General features: G+C 41.7%; 1 protein-coding gene across 1 annotated transcript in view; it reads right to left on the reverse strand.

The window, feature by feature from the left end:
* F13A1 (coagulation factor XIII A chain) overlaps positions 1-23,113 on the reverse strand; it is a 144,148-nt gene that overhangs the window by 45,405 nt on the left and 75,630 nt on the right. Inside the window, exons 8-9 of the mRNA XM_059940631.1 lie at positions 17,086-17,260; positions 14,173-14,311 (exon numbers count right to left, since the gene is read on the reverse strand). Coding sequence (XP_059796614.1) covers positions 14,173-14,311; positions 17,086-17,260 — 314 coding nt within the window. The remainder of the gene's footprint in view (positions 1-14,172; positions 14,312-17,085; positions 17,261-23,113) is intronic.

A 23,113-nucleotide genomic window follows, 5' to 3' on the forward strand; every position in this document is an offset into this window, starting at 1 on the left:
AGCTGGTGTTGGGTGGGTGACATGTTCATTTGGGACATGATGAATTCAAGTGCCCGTGAGAAACTCAAAGGATGAAACCCAAGAGGCATTTTTATATACACACGTGACACTCGGAATTTGACGTAGGAAGCCACTGGCGTCTTTATTGCTGATGGAGGAGAGTGGTGAGTGCAAACGCCAGATGCAGAGGGAACAGGAGGGGAGAAATGTGGAGTGGATTTCTCCCCCAAGGGTGACCTAGGTTGTGAACGCAAGAAGAGACGATAGGGCAGTGGCTAGAAAATAATGCAATGCGGGAAGATTGTTCTGATTATCTTTACGTTAGGAGAGATTGTCCTGTCTATGGAGGAAGAACCAGTGGAGAGGGAGTGAGATACAGATAGAATAAAGGGAGAGATGGAATAAAAAGAGGCTCAAATACCAAGGATGCAGGAGGATGAGGTGGAGAGCAGTGCCATGGACAAGAGTGAGGCATTGTCTGCAGGGGACGGGGGTGCAGATGTAGGTCAGGGTCAAGGTGTGAGGTGTCGGGGCAGGGGCATGAGGCTGGCTCCCACCTGAGAGCCTCTCTCTTTGCTCTGAAGCTGGAAGGACGGTCACGGTGATCAGGTAATAATCAATGCTAGCCCGCCTTAAGAACGGTACACGTTGCACCATCAGGCAGAGAGATCCAGAAAGAATAGCAGTGAGACATTTGCAATCCCAAATGGCCACAGTCACGCTTCCTACACAGCCTGTGATGTTTAGCAACCCTGACTTTCACCAACACCGCCCTAGGGTAATAGGCCCCAGAACCTCCTTATTTAAATTCAAGTATCCTGGGCCAGGTTAGCCTTGAACAAGATAAATAAGCTTTGCATTTCAGATCTCAGGTAAAGACATTGCTTTGAGGATTTTTGTTTCTTTTCAAATGACCAGGAGATGGGGAAAGGTTTCTTCTCTCTGACTACGCTATCTATTGAATAATTAGCTACTCACAGTCTCTTCCACTTTCACCTAAGACTGAGACCTTATTTGTGTGTTTGGGGTGGAAGAGTTTAACAAGAGGGTCAGGAACTTGTAACAGTGGGTGAAGTGAACAGAACTTATGCTCTGGAGGGGTTGGGCCTTAGTCGACGGGTGGAAAGCCAGTAGCTGGGTGGAAGGCAACCCAGATTGCCACGAGCGGAGGGAGAGGTTGCACCCTCTGAAGAAATGGGGCTTTTTCCATCATGCCATTCTCTCTGCTCAGGAATGGCCAGGGAAAATGTGTCCTGGGCCACCCATTCCACGAGGGTCCCCTTTGGGCTGGATGTTCAGTATTTCTGGGTATACACGCCTGCCTTTTACATCTCAAGTTCCCCTACGAAAGGGGCTAACATTTACAGACATTGCTGAATTCCGTTTACCTACTATCCAGGCTGGGAAAATATATATGCTTCTTGGCAAGTTTTTTTTTTTTTTATTTTAAAGCTTTTTAACCTAGATCTGTATCTAGGTAAATGTATCTTGCAGTTTCATCACGCACTTGCAGATTGTGTGGGTTCATTTTGGGAGCTCTGCCTGCCTGTTCACCATCACGTTCCCAGAGCTAAAACTGGCCCATAGGAGGTGCTCGCAAAGTATTGGTTGCTTGAAAGGCAAGGATATCTCCTAGCAAGGCAGGCATAGTTAAATCTTGGTGTGTTTGTTTTTAAGATTCACGGTTTTGTATTTTCTCAGAGCCTTCACTTGAAGCCCGACTTCCCACCATACCATCAAAATATGCAGTGTCCTTTCAAAGTTAAAAAGATTATCAACCTTCAATGTGATCTAGTATCCTTGTTGCCTCTTTCTAAAGAAGCAGGGTAGAAATTAAAATAAAGCCCCCATCTCGTCGAAAGTTATTTAATCAAATTGAAAATAACTTCTTTGGGGAGAGGATGGAGGTGACAAGTGAACATCACATCTTTACTTTATGTTACTTCCTGCATGTTTCCTGCAGTGGCAGCTAGTGATTTCTAGAACTCCTTTCAAGGATGTAGTAATTTGACAGTATCGGAGCAAAAGACGCAGAGAATCTTCACCAGAAGCAGAACCTCACTAGCAAAGCAGCACCATGCAGTGCTGGAGGACCCTGGAAGGGACATCGCAGCATTGATTTAGTTTATCCTTTGATTTGGTAAACTCCTTTCCTTAGAATTACGCACATGAAAAGACAAGAATGTGAGAATGTTCATCCTTGCATAATTTTTAAGAAGGAAAATCAGAAACTGTCCAATATGTGATTAACTATTTTAAATCACAAAATAGAATACTATTCAGCCACAAAAATCAGATCTGTATTTATTAGGTAGGAAAAATAACCATGGCATATCAATTTTTAAAAATCACGCTACAGAACCCCAGGTACAGTGTTCACTGTGTATGTATATATGTGTGGAAGGCAGAACGTTAAATGATTGTCACACTTGTATAAATCCCTCCCTTTGAATGTGGGTGAAGTCTATGAATAGGATGGGATGTTGCTCCTGTGATTACATTCTTACATGGCAAAGAGGATTTTGCAGATGAAATTAAGGTAAGTATGTTGTTGATTTTGAGTTCATTAAAAAAAGGAGATTATCATGGGGGCCTGACCTAATCACATGAGCCTTTAAATCTGGGAGGTCTGGGACATAGCGAGCTAGAGATTTGAAGCAGCAAAGACATTCTCCTGCTGGCCTCGAAGCAGATGGAAGCTTCCATGAGTTCTACAGCTGCAAGGAACTGAATTTTTCCAAGAACCTGAGTGAGCTTGGAAGAGAGCCCTGAGCATCAGAGGGGGCCACAGTCCAGGCTAACACTTTGATTGCCATCATTTGAGACCCTAAGCAGAGGACCTGGTTAGCCTGTGCCCAAACCCTTCGCCTACAGAGACTGTTGGATAATAAGTTTACGTTGTTTTAAGCTGCCAAGGTTTTGGAAATTTGTTATGCAGCAATGAAAAATGAATACAATATGCAAAGGGACCCATTAAAGAATGCTTAGCAAAATGTTGTCAATGTTCTGAGTAGCTAGAAAGTGGATGACTCTTATTTTTATACTTTTTTCTGCAATGTTTGAAATTTTTATAATAAATATATACTAGTCCCCCTCTGCCCCCCCAAAAAAAAACCATGAAGAGGACTCTTTTTTATTAAAGAAGGAAGAGCACAGTTCTAACAACTGGCTAAGGTCACATCCAGAGTGACAAGTGCCCATGGGAGGGTGCAGAGCGGACAGAAAACACAGCTGAGCCCAGGATGGGCTTCGGGGCTCTGTGTGCTGTATGTTCAAAGAAAACAGAGTGGATAATTTAAGCAAGGAGTCCTTTACTGCCTTTAACTCGGCTAACTGCTTAAACATTCCACAGGGTCATCTCATCTGCAATCTGTGCAGAAAGGTTTTCTTCCCTAAAAGGGAAGAAAGAGACATGGGACTGTAATTTTGTTTCTGCAGCTTTATTAGGGCTCAAGGGAGAGCACAAATAAGATTGAGAGAAAGCCAGGGCAGAGATGTCTTGGACCAACTTCAAGTGTAAACCAAGTCTTTGAATTCTTTTATTTTACAAATGGCAGGGGGTAGAAGAAAGGCCCTGGTCTATCCTGCAAACTATTTGTGTTTGTCGCAGATGGGCACAGCCCTACCTCTCTGGCCCTGTTGTTATACTCTTGACACAGGCAATGATACTGGTGACAAAAATGACAGCATGCCCTGGACTTGTTAAACTCTGGTCACTCCAGTAATGAAGGGGGGTGGGGGGGTGGGAAAGAAGTAGAGACAAGTTGGTGGGCTCTGAGGCTTGCCTAGTAAGACATTCCAAAGTGGAAATAAAAGTTTGGACCAAGAAAAACCTTGCCAGTTGGGAAAGGTAATGAAGCCAGACAACGGAAAGGAATTATTCAGAGGAAGGGAAGTATTCTGGAGGAATCTTTTATGGAGCTGGGAGCTGGGAGAACCACGCTAGTTCAGAATGCAGCTGTTCATTGTTGGAGTGCTGAAACCAGGCAGGGGCATTTGGAGCTCCTCTGGGGTCTTCTCCACTGAAGGCCAAAAGTCCAATCAGGCGGAGACCAAGCCAGTGCCCCCTGTAGGAACCAATCACCCATCAAGAAAAAAGAGAAAGTAATGAAGGTGTTTGTTTTTGCTTATTGTATGCAGGGAAGGGATCCTATGATGCTCATTAAGAAGTCACAGTTTAGGGCTTCCCTAGTGGCGCAGTGGTTAAGAATCCGCCTGCCAATGCAGGGGACATGGGTTCGAGCCCTGGTCCAGGAAGATCCCACGTGCCACGGAGCAACTAAGCCCGTGCGCCACAACTACTGAGCCTGCGCTCTAGAGTCCGTGAGCCACAACTACTGAGCCTGGTGCCACAACTACTGAAGCCCGTGTGCCTACAGCCCATGCTCCGCAACGAGAGAAGCCACCGCAATGAGAAGCCCGCGCACCACAACGAAGAGTAGTCCCCGCTCGCCGCAACTAGAGAAAGCCCGTGCTCAGCAACAAAGACCCAATGCAGCCAAAAATAAATAAATTTATTAAAAAAAAAAAAAGTCACAGTTTAAGCACAGTCTGCTGTAGCACGAAAGACCCAGTTAAGGGGCTGAAGATGGCATGTGTGAGAGACCAAAATGGAACCTTCAAAATGTTCAGGAAGTAGATGACACCCGTCCATAGGAGCCACATTTGACGCCACTACTTGGCAGAAGGCCTCTGTAATTCTGCTGAGTTCCCCTTGCTGGATTTACTCTGAAAATAGCACCCTGAACCCCTTTACCTCTCTCTCTTGCATAGCAAATTATCAATTGATATTCCTGCTGAAAATTAAGAAAAGATTGGATTTTGAGAATGACTCTAAGGTATAAAAAGCTTTCTATAATAAATTCTGGCCAAGCTTATCCATAATTATTGAAAGGAGTTTTAAAAAATACAGCCAACAATCTTAGTAGGTACCACAATTACTGCTTTGCATTATAAAGCTGTTTATGAGTATACTATTCTAAAAGCTCTTATTTATATGACATTTTTCTAGAGGTCTTATTCATCATCAAAAGAAATTAAATTGCATTCAGTATAGCTTAGGTGGTACATATTTTATTAGCTTTTAATTATTTGAAAACTGGTAACTTTTGATCAGTATATATGATGACTCTCTTAAGCAGAATTTATGATTAACCAAAACATGACATTTTTCTTGTTATGAAAAATGCCTTAGTACTTTCTATGTGGTTTATTAGATGGTTCCCACTTTCTTTTTCATTCTAATTTCCTGAGAGGTATTTGTAATGACCTCTGATTTTATTTACCTCCCAAACTCCCTCTTTGTCCACTCTTAAGTGGAACTCGAGTAGAATAGGAACTGCAGGCACTCTTTGGAGATATTGTAGCCGCAGGACTAGGGTAGATATATGAAAGGAATGGGAGGAGAGTCTAGTGCAGTGATTTTCAACCTTCAAAAATTAATGTCCCTTCCTAGTTTTAAAACAAATATTTTGCAACACCCCTATATTATCCTGAAATGAAGTCCACAGATTTCTATACACAATTTCTAAAAGATAATATAATGCCCTATAATGTATAGAAGAAATAAAAATACATAAAATAATATGTATTTCAGATATATGTCAGGAAGATGATATTAGATACCAAACTATTCCTACAAAATGTAAAACCCTCAAGGGGTGTGGTAGGCCCCCAATTTGGAACCACTTGTAGGGTGGTTAAAAGTGTGTTCTGGAGAAACACTCCTAGAATGGCAGAGTAAGGGCCTCCAAAAATCTGCTCCTTCATAAAAATAATAAGGATACTAACAAACATGATCAAAACCAACTTTTCCAGAACTCTGGAAATGAACCAAAGATTTGCAACAATATAAGGAGGATTTACTCAACAAGAACAAAAGAATCTCAGAACTGTGAGATTTGGGACACTTTAATTTGCCTTATTTCCACCCCTCTCTCCTTAGCTCCGTGGTAGTCTTGAAAATGAACAGCCTTACAACTATGGTAGCCATAAAGACTTGCAGCCTAGCAAACAACAAAGAGGAGAAAATGGGCTTGGAACTCCCTAAAATTCAATAAAAGAATTGTCACTATTAACCTGTCTGGCAGCCCTCTGAAAAGTTCCGTTCCCAGGGCTTATTTTTATTTGATCTGATTCAGAGCTTACTATGTGCAAATAGCCCTATCTATAGGATGTTTTTCAAAACCAATTAGAAGCAACTGTTTAACATTATAGGTACCTGAAGAAGTGATACCAACTGGGGATAATAAAAGGCTGTCCCAAAAAATCTAACAGGAGGGACTGAAATTTCCTTAGGGGACTTTGAACACTTCTGACATACTCCTGAGAGCCTAGATGGCCACACAGATGTGCAGGTCTGTAAGCATGCCCAGGAAAGCCCCAACAAGGTCCTAAACTCTCACCTCTGGCTGAACTTCAGACTCTGTGCAAGCAGGAAGTGAAGGCTACAGCAGAATTGTGTACTTCCTGCTGGAACACTGAAGACAATTAGCTGTCCACTGAGTTTACGCAGCAGAGACTTCAGTGGCCATGCATGATGAATACAGACCTTACAGAATTAGTCCAGGAAAGTCACTAAACAAACAAACAAGAGCAACAACAACAACAAAACATCAACAACAAACTCTAGAGATAAGGATATCCTGTTTGCAGAGTTAACACATTATATTATTTAAAATGTCCAGGTTTTAACAAAAATTACAAGACACAAAGAAACAGAGAAGTATGGCCCATATACAGTGAAAAAAAGAACCAGTCAAGAGAAACTGTCACTAAGGAAGCCAAGACATTGGGCTTACTAGACAAAGATTTTAATTCAGCCATTATAAACATATTCAAAGAACTAAAGGGAACCATGGCAGCAATGTCTAACTAAATAGAGAATATCATTGAAGAGATAGAAATTATGGAAAGGAATCAAACAGAAATTGTGGAGCTGAAAAGTATAATAACTGGAATAAAAATTTCAAAAAATTCACTAGAGGGTCTCAAAAGCAGATTTGATTAGGTAGAAAGAATAAAGAACCAGTGAACTTGAAGATAAGTCAACTGAAATGATCTAATCTGAATAACAGAAGAAAAATATGAAGAAAAATTAACAGAGCCCCATGCCATGTGGGACATACTCATAATGAACCTCCCTGAAGGAAGGGAAAGAGAAAAAGAATCAGAAAGAATATTTGAAAAAATAATAGCTGAAAACTTTCCAAATTTGATGACAGATATTAATATACACATCCTAGAAGTTAAAAGACCCAAAAGGATAAACTCAAAGGGACATACACCTAAAATCCTCATAGTCAAACTGTCCAAAGCTGAAGATAAAGGGACAATCTTGAAGACAGCACACAAAAAAAGTGATTTGTTATGTACAAGGGATTATCAATAGAATTAAAAATGACTTCCTATCAGAAGCCATGGAAGCTAGAAGGCTGGTGACCATGGTTAAGTTACTGTGCCTCAGTTTCTTCACTTATAAGTGAGGACAATAATAGTAGTACCTTAACAGGTTGTTAAAAGGATTAAATGAATTAATACATGTCACCCACTTAGCTTAGGGCCTGGCACAAAGAAAGTATTCCATAAGCATGAGCTATTTTGATTCTTGGAGGTGGCAAATAACTTTTTCAATCCTTCCTTCAAGACTCTGGTGCGGATTCACGGCATATATTCTTAGTTCTCTAATGACAGCTCTCGTGATCTAGCTCCAGGTGATTTTCTCAAAAACTATTTGGCTGACAGTAATGTGGTTAAGTAGATAATTTATTTGAAAAGAAATATCTTTGGTAGCTGTTCAGAATTGGTAACTTGCATACATCACAGGATAATTTTACAAACTCGTAAGCATCTTAAACAGTTTGGCCTATATTCAGAATATTTCGTCTATTTTATTTTTTACTTGGAATTCATTTTTGGATAATTCTTCTTTTCATATACCATGATTAAAAGTTAGGGTAATATAACAATATGAAAGTTCAACTAGTTGGAACATACTGAGCATCTAAAAACAATGTACAAAGTGGATCAGCCTGAATTTCAAAAATGCACCTATGATGTGCAAACCAGCATGCCAAGTGTGCAGACTGCAATTAGAATTAGGGTTGGTGGGACTGTGTTAAACCCAGGGCTGGCTCCCAGGTGTGAAAGCTGCTTAACTTCTGCTATAAAAGTTGCTTTGAAAGAGCTTTGTTTATAGATTCAATGCTACCCATTGCAGCAGAGTTTTCTGCATTTGGAGTGAAAAACACAACAAAACAATAAGAAACGTACTCTTTCCAAAAAGTACTGAAGGAAGTTGGGATTTTTTTTTTTTTTTTTTAAAGAATCAGGTGCATTGAGGCCAGCCAAAGAGTTACAGCAATTTTCTGTGGCGTGTTTGATTTCTGTGTCTTTTCTTCCTGGAGAGCTGATGTGAAGACAGTTTGTGAAGCAGCACCTACGTGTGGGTGAGTGGATCACAGCCTGATCCTGTGAAGGCAAGCAGATCTTCACTCAGAGCACATGACAGAACCCGCTAACCGTGGACAGAAAGGCCTGGCTGGAAGAACAGTGACATTTATCTAAAAAATAATAATTTTGGAGCCGAAGGTGACCCTATACCTCATTAAATCCAAAGCCATATGAGAAAATTAAGGCTCAGAGAAATCAAGCAACTTGCCCAAAGTCACTCAGCTAATCAGTGGCAGAGCTAATCATATTGCCGTGAGCCATGGAGAGAGAGGGAGGGAAAGAAATTGTAAGAATAGTTTGACTTGATTTGGTGTTTTTCCATGAGATCCTAAGGAAAAACAAAATAAAACTGTAATTTCTTTCCACTTGGATCACTGACTATTTCTTAGATTGTCCCAACTTTGAGCTGAAACTGATAAATACAAATTTGCTAGTTCACAATTATTTTAAAACCTTACATTGAGAAACCCAGTTTAATCAAACCTACTTAATTTGAAATGAAAAGGCAATAAAGGAAAGAAAGACTCTTGTTACTTGTTTTAGCATTCATCATCTTTCCAATTATCTTTAATATCATATGAGATACTTAAAACTCTGAGTTAGGCAATTTTCTACATCTGCCGATTGACCAATCAGCTGGCCTCTGAGAAGCAGAAGGGTCAGCTTATGGGCCTTGGTGTGCACACAGGTGCACAGCCCCTTCTCTTCACATCCTGAAGGCACGAGCAGCACATGCTTCTACCCACCCCACTTGGAACTCCATCGTCCAGAGATGCAGACCTTCCTCTGGGAATGTGAGCAGGATGGAAAGGGGCACGTGAAGGAGAGGCCTAGAAGAGGGGCGAGAAGGAGTCAGGGTCTAGGAAGCTGTTGGCGCCAAGAGGGACTCTGGAACACTGTTGACTGTCGGACCCTCGAAAACTAAGAGTGAGGGGTGGGTTTGTCTTAAAGGAGGCAGAACCTGGGATTGGACAGCGCCCAGAGGGTAGGGAAGCGGGAGAGGTGGCGATAGATGGTAATAGTGACCCATCCCCATCCCCAAACAGTATTGACTCCATCTGCCTCTTGTGAATGCACAGCCTTGGGGACATTAGCCCTTTCAGGAAGATGACAAAGAGGCAGATGTTCTTGAGGTCGTACAAGAAGGAGTGGCAAGGGGCTGGGTCTTGAGAGAGTGAGTTTCAATATTCAACAACTGTAGTCATAATAATATGGGATAACTCTGTATGAAATTCCGTTCCTTCCTGCCTGGTCCTTGAAACAGACTGACCTCTGGTTATCTCATCTCAGCCCCTTAGACTTATACCCCTGAGTTTTATCTGTGGGCCAAGGTCATTTCCTGGGCATTCCATCTGTGAACAGCACAGCCAGAAGATTGCAGGGGGATAACGGCTTTGAGCCTACGGCCGCTGACCATGTGAACAGCCTTCCCGCTGCTCCCCCGGGTTTAGGACGGAAGCCCCTTCCCCTCGTCTCCGTGATTCCTGGCTCACCTTATAGCCCACCTCATATTTGTATAGAGTGTGCTGTATGTGGTTGTTTCACTCGTGAACACTGGATGGAGCTCCTCAAGGGCAGAGGCCTAGTTAATTTCCTTCTGAATCCTTAGCACCTGGTATTTGGAAGTATTAGTGTCTAATAGTGTTTGTTGAATGAATTAAATGAGATTTATCTGTTAAATGAGCATTTAAAATTTTTTCCAACCAATTCCATTTATCAAGTCCTTGCTCTTTGCCTTGCACCCTGTTGGCCAAACAAAAGTAAAATACATCAGACAAGGCTTCTCCCATGGGGGTTGCATACTGGTGGAGGGAATTCAAGAGGTGGGCACAGATCTTTCACCCAGAATCATCAAATCTGGCTACATCCTCTCCAGCAGTAGGACACAGGATAACACTTTCATTTAGAAGGAGAGGAGCCTTTTACTGAAATACCTTTCATGACCCTAATAAGCGCCACCATCCCTTTCTTTTAAAATTGTTTCCATTTCCACTGTGACCGGCGTATGATGAGGTGACCAAGCTGAGTTCTTTCAGGAGGTGGATAAAGGGTCACTTTACTTATGCCCATTGTGAGCCCCGTATCCCTATTCACCGTTTAGATTGCAGCCGGACATTGCACATGCATCTTCATTAAACTGTCCACGGTGATTCATGGATGCCACCCCCCAGAGGTTACGCATAATTCCAAACCCATCAGCACGCTGGGGACAGGAGGCTTAAATTGCTCCTTCCAGGGTATGTTACCTTGCATTGGCCCTCCTGGAATTTCAATTGGGAACCCGAGGTGCAATTCGGCTGCCCAGCTGTGCCCTTCTAAGGTTCCTCGGTGCCCCCCTCTCCTGAATCACTAAGAAGCCCACTCTTCCCTCTGTCGGCATCAACAGCATGCCCACTCTGGGCAAAATTGCTGCCCCTGGCAAGGTGAGGCTGTCTGGGAGAGGAAACACACATGCAGGGACCTAAGGTGGCAGGCCAGGAAGCAGGCCCGTTAGCAGTCGGTGCTGGATGGTCTGCGGTGGTAAAGGGAAAGGGTGAGAGCACGGGGTGAAATCCAGACTTCACCCCTCTCGGCTCTGGATCCCACTGAGAACAACACACCTTCGCACGCACCCTGGAGCTCTCCCTCTGAACCCTCGTGCTGCCTTATTTCTGCTTTGGGGACACGGGACCCAGCTGAGCCGTGGAAAAGAGGATGCCGTGGGTCCCCCAGACCCAACTGGACAAATTAATTTACCACATCCTGTACCATCAGGACCTCAGTGTCGAAGAGATGGTGGAGACACAGGAGAGAGAACCAGGAAATCATCTTCGTGGCTTCCTTTAGAAAGAGGGGGGCAGGAGCCACGTACAACCAAGAGTTTGTCTGAGTGGAGCCTGAAGAGGGAAGTGAGGCTGGGGGGCTTGGGTGAGGCCGGTGGCTCCTCAGGCCCCTGCTAGGAAATCTGCCGGGCCACGTGTTGCCAGCCATGCTGCACCGGCCTCTTGGTGGTCAGCCGATGCCGACCGAACCCTCCCCGCCCCGCCTCAGCCTCTGTCAGCCTTCTGTCCCCAGCCCCACCCCTGCTCGCCAACCCTGCAGCTCAGGTAGCCCCCATTTCTTACCAGTGGTCATTACTAATCTCATCAGCAGGTGCCAACTGAGCACTCCCTCTGGACCTAGCACTGTGGGAAGTACTTTAAATTGCCTCATTAAATTGCCATTTAATTGGTAACTACTAAGTTTACCCTCATTCTACTGATGAGGAAGCTCAGAGAGGTAAAGCCATTTTCTCAAGGTCACACAGCCAGTGACTGCCCAAGCCAGAGCTTGATGTGGGGGGGCGGCTGTGGTGACCATAAACTGGTGGACGTGTCCAGGGACAGGCTGGACGTGTCCAGCCTCCTCAATCAGGGAGGGGCTTAGAAATACTTTTGGTTTTCTGGAACCTCTATAACTTCCAGGGTTCACTGGTGTTTGCACTGAGGAGGCAAAGTTTCTGCTTTTGTTTTTAAAATGCCCCAAAGTGACAGAAATAGCACAGTCATCTTAGGACACCGGGCACCCCTCTTCTTCTGACTGCTTCAAGGTGCTTAGGTTGATGGCAACATATTGCCTCCAAGAAATTCCAGCTGTGCGACTAGCAATGAACACAATAACAGCAGCTAACAGTCATTAGGCACCTGTTATGCTTGGAAATTCTGTCATCTCCAATTTAGAGGACGAAAGAGAGGCACAGAGAGGTTGTGCCTTGCCCAAGGTCACACAGCTGCTTGGTGCATGACCCAGACCCGACGGAGCCCTTTAATGCCTTTGCTCCACGGTCTGGCGTGTCCCAAGTTAGGGTAACATCCGTCATTCAGTTAGTCAGACCGTCAGCCAACCTCTGTGAGCCAAGCAAAGGCAAGACGAGAAGCCTGGGGCAGTGGTCTGGCTGTGGAGGAGGAGGAGGAGGGCCCCAGGCCAGGAACGTGGTCCCAGGGTGATGGGATATTTGGGGAAGACAATGAAGGAACAAGGGTGATAGAAACAGGGAAAGGAATTCGGAGCAGAGAGCTGAAAGAGGAAAGGGTTACCAAGAACAAGGTCTATCAGCTTCACACTTCTGTATCAATTTAGTGAGGGGCAGCCTCATGAGGTTATTTGCTGGGGTGCCCGTGGGGATTTATGGTGGGAGGCCTTCGGATCAAGGAATCGGGAGGAATAATTTTGAGCGGCAGTTGGCTTCAAGGGCATTGAGTGAGTGAGTGAGTGAGTGAGTGAATGAGTGTGTGTGTGCGGGGCGGCGGGGTGTGTAAGGAAGAGGTGAGCAGTGCAGGATGCCAAATAACTCTTATTTTGCCATTTTTGACTGTCACAGCAGGCTTAGGGGGTGGCTATTTGGGTCTGTTTTTGTCATTCCATATACATGCAGGGCTGCTGTGCTGTAATTCCAAGGGCTTAAATGGTGCTTCAACGTGCCGTTCAGTTTACAGGGGTCTTGGCTATAGCCGCTGCTAGCTTGCCATTGCTCAGCTCATTCCCTTCAGATGAACTGCAGTGTTTTTTATTCACAGTAGTGCTTTGCGACTAGTTCAGCGATTTCCTGCTCTCCACATTCTCAAATGAACGTTTACCGGCGCTGGTGAGTTAATACTGCTCCTACAAGTGTGCTCCATTCCTGTAACACGGGGGAGTTAAGACACTTCTAACTTTTAATTTCTCTTAAAATGAGCTTATAACTTCCTACCATCCCCGTCTGGATGCTTTTACAACCGACAGTGTTTTAGCTTTACTGCTTCTAAAGAACCACTCTAGGAGACACATTTTTGGCTCCACTGAGCTAAATTCCACTGAGTTCAACGCCTGGCAATTTCCCTCCCATACAGACCTTTGTAAATATCCGTTACATTTGGACTCTTGGGATTTTCTTCCCCCTCTTTTTAGAATATTGTTTTGGACTGAGTGGGTCCCAATGGAAAAAAGAAATTTCTTTGGAATCCTAAACTCCCTGCAGCCAGCTTGTGATATAGCTGTTCAGGGCAGTGAAAAAACTGTGTGGTTGGTATCTGGTAATAATTTCAGTTTTATTTCCACTTCTATCTCTGAATGAAAGATGAAGTCACAGATCGGGAGAACCACGTCTTTACATTCAAAGAGCAATCCTATATGGCAAAGGCCAAAAAAAAAAAAGGTTGTGGTTTAGGGTCAAATGCTCTTGGGTTTTATTCTGAGCTTACCAGATGTATGACCATGAGAAAATTATTTTAACCTCTGTGGGCCTCAGTTTCCTCATCTGTAAATGGAATATTAATAAGCACCCACCTGATAAAACTTAAAAAGCTTAGATAAGATCATGCTCACACAGAGACTGGTACACAGTAAGTGCTTAGTAAACGTTGTCTATCTTACTCTTAGAGTAGAGAATGCTTGGTTTCTGTGTCTCTGCCGTTCACCATAATAGTCATATACTAAGGTAGAGAGGAACTAGTATAGGCTCTGGCCACTAAAACCATGGCCTTTTCCAGTGGTTGCTTTCGTAATGGGATGATCGATCTCTATTATAAGAAGCCCAAACTGCCTGTTCAGTAACATTTCTCATTCATTAGCTAAAAACAATCTCTGACAATCAGACATTTCTGCCTATGGTATCAAAGACTCCTTAAAATAGAACAGAAAGAAACATTAGACCGACTCTGTCTCCTGGTAAATGTATGTCACTTCAATTTGATATCAGCAAATGCCCTTGTAAATCAAACTCACCACACTGAATCCTTGGTGAGTTTGGAGTTCACATTCCCATCTTCTTCTAGGAAGATGTCCAACTGCAAATTGGCATTGTTATCATGGGCTGAGAAATAGTTGGTAACAACTCTCGCTGGTATCCCGAGGCATCGCAAAACTGCAGGAAAGAAAGATGGACCACAGCTAAACACATCACCAAGATCTAATAAATACAGAGTGAACAATCCCTTCTCAGAAGGGACCTTCTTCTTTACCAACATGGACGTGTTGTTCTCAAACGTCCCACACTGAGGAAGGGGGCCTATTGTCAAGGATCAGGGCTGCAGAGAGAAGTCTTGCTGCTTGATCATGCAAACTGCAGTTGGCACCAAACGAAGCCAGTGGGAATGGGATCCCAGGAACAGGCTTCCAATTGTTTAGTTGCTAATCATACGATCATCAAAGTAGGATTATTTTAGTCCAACTAATGGACTAAATTTCTGAAAATAAAATTTTAAAACCCCAGCTAATAGGAAGTTAGGAATTTACCAAGCAGACCCTCAGTGCGGTTTGCTTTCCTGGCTGGAACATGCTCTTGTGACACTTGGCGGAGGGTGACAGCACAGGTTCATTTTAATCGTTAGATAATAAATTACTTGGATGCCTCCCTTGCCGTATATGCACCTATTGATTAAACTTAATCCAAATACCCTCCCTGGCTGCCAGGACGCCAGACCTCAGGGCTCATTGAAAATAATTCAGCTGACACTTTTAAGATTAATGACTTGCCTTCCCTTTTTTTTTTTTCCCTCTCAGAGTTGTTTAGCATTTTTAACCAAAGACTATCCACCTCCTTCAATAGAACAACCTTGGAAGTCCAAACTTGAGTCTGGCAGAGACTCAAGGGTCCTCATTAAATGACTGAATATTTTTTTAAATTAATTTTTATTGGAATGTAGTTGGTTTACAATGTGGTGTTAGTTTCTGCTGTGCAGCAAAGTGAATCAGTTATACAGATACATGTATCCAATCTTTTCTAGATTCTTTTCCCACACAGGTCATTACAGAGTATTGAGCAGAGTTCCCTGTGCTCTACAGCAGGTCCGTATTAGATATCTATTGTATATATAGCGGTGCGTATATGTCAATGACTTAATCTTAACGCCCCAAACGTCACCGATGGCAGCTACTACCCGCCTCTCACTTCCATCTTCCTCTATGGATTTATAGCCCCTACACTTGCTACAGTTTTACCAAAGAAATGATTGGCACTCTAGTTCTATTTCTAGCTTAACACTATTTCACGTGATCACAGAATCTGCCGAACTCATAATTTTAAGACAGGTGAAGTTTGACATGGGGGCACCAGTGCCTCCTTCCCTCCAAATTTCCTTTTCAGGTTTATCCTCACAGTGACATCCCACGTTGGGCCTCTGCCTTTTCTTATCACCAAAGTCTGAGTTCAGGAAGAGATCCGAGGACACTTTTATACAGAAAGCATACATGAATGGAAGGTGTTTACTATTTTACCTGGTTCTAAACCTAAAGGAATTACACCGGGAGAGTGAAACTGCAGGCATCAGGAGGACGTGGGGAGTCCTTTCTCTTTTCCTGGGATCATTTCCTAAGAGAGGCTGCCTCCACCAAACACCCTGTACTTAGTCTTGGCTTGGGAGCCATGAGGGAGGGGGCCTACCTCCAACTGGTAGCCCTTCGTGAAGTTCAGGCTTCCATGTGGAACCTGAGAGACCAGCCCTTCTAGAACACTGACACATTGGCTACAATGCTGTTCATTGCTCCCAGGAAATATATATTCCTTTAGCCCTTGGGTATACGCAAATGGCTAAGAAAATAATCTTATCCAGTTTGACGCCATGGAGAAACAAAACACAAAACCTAAATACTCATGATTTCTTTCCACTTGGATCTCTGACTAATTCTTAGACAGTCACAACTTTGAGCTGAAACTGACAGGCTTCATAATCATTTATTAAAAAAATGGTCTCATCCTGGCTTCCAGCCTCCAGATCCTCCTTGATTTTTCTGATTCAAAAACATGCTAACTGGGTAAAACAGTCTTATTAATGAGCCAGCAGAAAGGACACTTTGACTTGAGCTTAATTTTTTTTTTTTTTTTTTACAGAGCTGTAGAAATGGCATGTGAATGAAAATCATGACCAATGATGAAGACATACTGAAATAAATGTTTTTTAAAAATACCCACTGAATTAACAATAACATTTTCTGGGCGGGGACAGACAAATGCCATATTGAAAAATGATGCATGAGGCTGAAGAGAACAATTCTGTTCCCATATGTTTTCCTCTATGGATTGGATGTTGGGTGGATTAAAAGCAAAAGGGGAAGCTGGGGAGTACAGAACATTCATTAAGTTCTGGTATCTAATTGCTCAGGGGCATTGAGACTCACACACGAGAATGAAGATGAGCCCACCTGCCACAGTCTCTTCCATAGCTGGAGTGAAAACTAAGTGGGTATGTTTAGAAAATTCTCAGTGATTAACAGTAAGCAAATAAGCATATTTACAAAACTGCTCAATAACAAGTGGTACATATCTTATTATTTATTATTTTAAATTTTGCTAATTGAGCCTTTTAAAATGTGGGGATTACTAAGAAATAAAATGGCATAGCCTTTCCCTCACATCCTTACGTGGCCCCGGAGACGCTCCATTTCTCTGGGTATTGAACGATGGATTGTGTAGGAAATAGTCCATCATTCTTCCTCTAAAGCTTCGGCAGTCAAAGAGAAACTATGAGCATATCTGACCAAGTACAGTTTAATTATGCATTGGCTGCCTCCCAGAATAGCCACCCACAAGTTCTATAGGTCCAACAGAGCTTGCTGGGTCGCTTTGCCAGGTTATAGATAAAATGTCTTGAGGTGAAATTTCCTTTGCATTAAAAATATATTACTCAACTGGATACTTACATGTGTTAAAGACACCAGCAAAAACCCAGCACTGACCGTAGCGGACCGGATTCTCAGAACTCCTGTATTCCAACAGGATGTCAACACTTCCAGTCCAAGCTGATGGGGGGATGCCATAAGCATAGACATTGTCCCAGCATCCAGCGATGACGCCTTCATCATCCTTGGCATTAATCTAAATGAGACCATGAGAGGTGAGAAGGGGTCAAGGTCATTTAGAAGAGTCCTCTCCAGACTCTGACGCTGGGCAAGCTAAGGCTTCCAGTGCCTTCTGTATTCCTGCGTGATGAAAACAGTTCCACTTCTGTTCAGTTCACTGTTATTTGTCAGGGAAAGAGATGTGATGATGAGAGTGCGAGGGGAAACCACATAACCAAGACTCCCTCTTATATAGCGTATGATTGTCGTAAGGTGGTGTAGAAAAGCAGGCAGGAAGAGTTGTCATGTTTCCTACGTGCTTGGGAGAAGATACACACAGGGTCCTTGGTCTGGTTGGAATAGTGCTGGAGAATGTGAGGAAGAGAGGAAGAAGACCTACAAAAGAAGACAGCTCAAGTAGGGATCTTGTCTTGATAGAAGGAGAGTTAAAAGCTGACAAATGACAGAAGATGTTAGAGTGGGGGCCCAGAGTCTCATGGTCTAACGAGTTTTGACTTTGAGGATGAGTGGCAGACTCTAATAAATTGAAAAAGTAAGCAGATGCTGTCATAGGAACCATTAAGAATTAATAAGAAATTAGATTCCCATGGGTGCCTTGCAGAGTTTGTTTTTTAAGAAGTTGCATTACAGAGGTATTTTCTTTATGCTTGCTTAAGGTGATTAAAGTTGCATAATTTTGTTCAAAGATATCTCCAGTTATAATACATAAAGGGCCTGGGGTATTATAGTTTAAATATAGGGGAGACTTAAGCAAAGAACGGCAATCTTGAATATTTGGGAAAACCTGGCTACACGTTCAGACCACAGTCATTTGGTAGCAGCAGACCTCAAGTGCAGGATCTTTCGTGCTTAGACAATAAAACAGGGGGCAGGAATGAACAGTTTCAAGGCATCCTGTCAGTTTCTTGGGGGTCACTGCTGAACCTTACTTCTCTTGCTGTAGCTTTCATGATGTTTAATTTCAGTCAGAAGAATTTCTAGGTGGGGAGCATTGGGAGTTTTTCCAAAAACTGATGGCACTTTAAAAATGTCTATATGTTGACATGACGATGGTTTATAGCCTTTGCTCTTCAACATGTGGCCTGTGGACCAACAGCAGTGGAATGCCCAGGAACTGGTTGGAAATGCAGACTCTCAGGCTCCTCCCCAGACCTACTAAATCAGAACCTGCCTTTTAACAAAATCCCCAGGGGACTTGTGTGCACATTAGTTTGAGAAGCATAGGTTCAGACTACACTGAAAAGACATTAGTAAGCAATGTAGAACATATGATTGAAGCAGGTGTGTTTGGATTATGACAACCATAGAAGAGATATTAAAATATGGTGATTTTTTTTATGTGTTCATGGCCTTGCTAATTAACAGCCCACCCCCAGCACTTGTGCAGACCCCTCTCTTACGCTTGCTGAGTTTAGTGTTTATAAAAGTCTATCCTCCCCAGGGGGTCGTGAGTACATTGAGAACAGAGATAAAAATCGATGCCTTTCTGACTTCTAGCAGGTATTGGCCAAGAGCAGGTGCTCAATAGCTGTTGAATAATCCGTTGTATATTCAACAAGCATATAGACATTGCACATCTGAGTACGAGTAAGATCTTCTCTGTGAAAAGAGATGGTCGAAAACCCATCAAGCAGAAGTAAATGTTATCAATATTAATACAGAAAGATGTACAGGGTGAGTCGGATCCCAACAGAAGGAGTAATCAGTTTTATTAGATTGGAGGTGTGGTGACGGTTGTGGGCTGGATAGAGAAAATGACATGAAAGCTAGGTCTGGAGGGGCTGAGGTCCAGAAAAGGTTATCTACATGGTAGAGAGAGTTTGAATAATCGCTTGGTGTCATGAAGAAATATGGTAAGTTCAGGGACCTACTGCAAGTATCATGTAAGTAGGCGATATTGGACGAAGTAGAAACTACTAGAAGAAAACACTTAAGATGTGCAAGCAACTTCTATTTTTCCCCTTTAACTCTGTCCAGTTAGGTTAAAGGGAAGGTAACTACCCAGTTAATTTGTTTAATGTAGAAAAAAATTAATCCGTTAGAGATTACTAAAGGACCCCATTCAACTAACTGCAAACTCCTTCCTTTGAGGTTAACTTTGACTTTATCCTGTAACTCCATGAAATGACTGGAGTACAGCAGGGTTTAGCCAACAATTTTGGTTCTATTCATGATCAATAATTCTCCTTGCAGTTGAATTGATTATTTACATCTGCGTCTATTATAGTGGAGCCTGAAGTGTGCCTTGGTAGGCTATGATGTGGTTTGGTATTTGTGAGTAGGTAGATTCAGCTTTAACTCACATTACCAGTTTCTTATCCTTATCATTGAGAAATAGGGTAGAGCAATGAATCTCAGAGGTAAAAGTTCCTAAATTATGGTTCTGATGACTGATTTTCAAACAGACAGCCATTAATTAAAAGTGTTATTTATAGCATACAGCCGAACCCAATCAGCCAAAGGGAAGAGTAAGGAAAAGAAGAGCTCTCTCCTCTACAGACCTTTTAATTCTTAATGCTGAGCTGTCCCCCTGTTGCTGGATAAATCACAGCTCTCATTTATTAGCATTTAGCCAGATTAGCTACTGTTTTCTAATTAGAATATTGATTTCTGGGGAGCCTAGATACGGAAAGAGATAAGTCTTTAGTGACAGATGTAAATGGTTAAAGTAATAGCCCCCACCCTAGACAACAAGATATGCTTGGGGGACACTTCAAGGGCATTCCGGTCCCTTGTCAGGACACAGTTGACTGTGAGCACCCTATCATGAACTCTGAGTTGAACTAGTGACAGAATGAAATGTCTTGGTCTTGCATCACTGGTGGTCAACAAGAAAATATGAGCCCAGGACTTTGGACAGGGAGTAGTATTCAACTTCATTAAGGTTTCACTAAACTGTCCTCTCATAATACCTACAATATTGGAAAAAATGAAAAAAATCAGCCCCTTTGAAAGTCACTATCAGCAACCTCAGTGGCATAACATAATTCAGTAAACTTCAAAACCTGATCCAAGAAAAGGGGAGGATTTTGGAGTGTGGCAGAGGCGCAGCTTGCCTCAGCTTCTAACCCTGACCACCAGGGCTGCAGAAGCCCTACTGTCAAGTCACCAAAATCCTGAGGCTGCTCATTTGTATTTCAAAATCTGGAAAGAAACAAACTGAATTAAAATGCTGATCTTTTCCTTGTTCTGACCAGAATCGTGGAAATGACTGCTGTGAAGAAGTGGGTGGAAAAGGGTCTGCATCCCTTAAAAGGTAGAGATTCTGGGACTACACTAGAGAAATGATACAAAGCCTGAGAGGTATCTCCATGTGGGAAGGAGATCTACCTCGAATTAGGTAGAGTAGACTCTAGAATGAGAAATTTAACAGAATCCTAAAAGAAAGAGCAGAGCCCAAGGATTTTAACAGAGTTTGCCATCTCGTCAGCTAAACTCCCTCCTCTGCTCCAGTCTGTCTAGGGGTTCAAAAGAGTAGAATGAAATTCATTGGCCTCAAACTGTAGTTCAGAGGTTAAATCAAACTAATCCTGGATTGGAGAGTCAAGATTTTATCTACAGTATATTACAGCAAATAGAACACTTGGAGAAGAGTTATGCAAGTATGAGCATGAATAAAAAGAAAAGCAAAGAGGAAAGAGAGAGAATGGAAAAACTATACATGGAAGAAAACAAAATTAAGGAACATAAAGGAGTTTCTCACAACCTCCTAGATCACAGACCTAAAGGAACACATTGGGCTCCAACTCACATCATCATGCAACTAAAGATAAATTATAAACTGTAAGAAACAGAATAGATAATGTTCAAAATAAAATTAATGACATAGAAGAAAAGCTTGAGGAGAAGAAAATGCTAATGAAAAGGATAAAGAGATGAAGTTATTAGAGAGAAGCTAATAGTTACGGAAGACTGGGATGATACAACATAAGGATAATTAGTATCCTTAAAATAGAGAACCCAACAAATAAAACAGAAGATATATTCATGACATAATATAAGAAAATTTTACCTAATTGAGGAAAAATTGAATCCATACATTGGAAGAGCAATCTGAGCTCCAGGGTAATTTGATGCAGAATGCTCATTACCTAGGAACTTTAATTAATTAATCTAGTTGAACTTAAGTTTAAAGAAATAATTGTTCAGTCCTACAGACCAAAAATGCAAATTAACAATAAGGGGAAAATGGGGCTGTCTTTAAACTTCTCCAGAGCAACCAGTTGATGTCAACCACATTTGCATGGTCCTGAGAGGAAGGTGGACCCAAGAATATTATGCACAGCTAAGCTGTTCTGTGAGTATAAGGACAACCAGCACACATTTTCAAACATGAAGGATCTCAGAGAACACAGGACCCATCACAACCAAACCACTTGAAAAGTGATATCAAGATAATTAAGGGATGAATCTAGCACAGATCCCAGTAACAGAGACTCTGTGGTAAAGATCCAGGGGTGAGAAAAATCCACATACGTTCAAAAATCTTTGGGAATCATAGTAACAGAATGAATATGAATTTTAAAACTTGATAATGTAAAAACAATGATAATCCTAAGAAAAAAATTAGACCTGAGGGAGGAAAGAGGAAAGGAAGAATGGAAGTGCTGATGTTTTAATGTGTTCATCTCTCTTAGTTAACCAACACTACCTAAAACATAATTTAAAACATATAATTACTTTATTCTTTTAATGGTTTTCATAATCTTCTAATAACCTTAGAGGGATCTGTTAGGCAATAATATTTCTTGTAGTAAAGAAATATTTATTTGAAGTTTAACAGTTTCTTCTGTTGTAATTCAGTTTTTTCTTGTGTGAAAGTAAAATTTAATAAAATTAAATAAAACAAATTTTAATTTGAGTACAATTAAATGTAATACTTTATTAAATAGAATGATACCATTCAGCATAAATACAAACAAACAGACCAATGGATCACAGTAGAGAACACAGAAGTAGACCCTAGAATTATAGTTAACTGATTTTTGACAAAGTTGCAAAGGCAATTCCATGGGCGAAGGATAATATTTTTAACAAACGGTATTGGAACAATTGGATATTCATATGCAAAAATGAACTTTGATTTATACCTTGAACCATATTAAAAATTATCTCAAAATGGATCATAGACCTAAGTATAAAAACTAAAAAACTATAAAAATTTCCAGAAGAAAACATAGGGGGAAAATTTTGTGCCTTTTGATTAGGCAAAGATTCCTTAGATGTGATACCAAAAGAATGATCCATAAAGAAAATATTTACCAATTGAACTTCATCAAATTAGGAACTTTTGCTCTTTGAAAGACATAGTTAAGAGAATGAAAAGATTAGTCCAGAATGGGAGAAAACATTTGTAAATAATATATGTGATAAAGAACTTGTATCCAAAATATGTAAAGAATGCTTGAAACTCAATAATAAGAAAATGAACAAAATTTAAGGACATGGGCAAAATAATTGAAGAGATACTACATCCAAGAAGATATATGGATGGCAAATAAGCACAACAAAAGATGCTCAACATCACTAGTTATAGGGAAATGCAAATTAAAACCACAATGAGATAGCACTGCACACCTATTAGAATGTCTAAAATTAAAGACTGATCATATCAAGTGTCAGGGAAGACGCAAGCACCTGGGACTCTTATACACTTCTGGTGGGAATGTAAAATGGTAAACCCATCGTGGTAGTTTCTTAAAAATTAAACATATACCTACCATGTGACCCAGCCATCCTACTCCTAGGTATTTATCTAAGAGAAATAAAAGCTTATGTCTATACAAAGACTTTCACATGAATATTCCTAGCTTTTTTTTTTTTTTAAACTTTATTTGTTTATTTATTTATTTTTGGCTGCGTTGGGTCT

The sequence above is a fragment of the Balaenoptera ricei genome, chromosome 11 (assembly GCF_028023285.1).
Source record: "Balaenoptera ricei isolate mBalRic1 chromosome 11, mBalRic1.hap2, whole genome shotgun sequence".
Taxonomy (NCBI): Eukaryota; Metazoa; Chordata; class Mammalia; order Artiodactyla; family Balaenopteridae; genus Balaenoptera; species Balaenoptera ricei.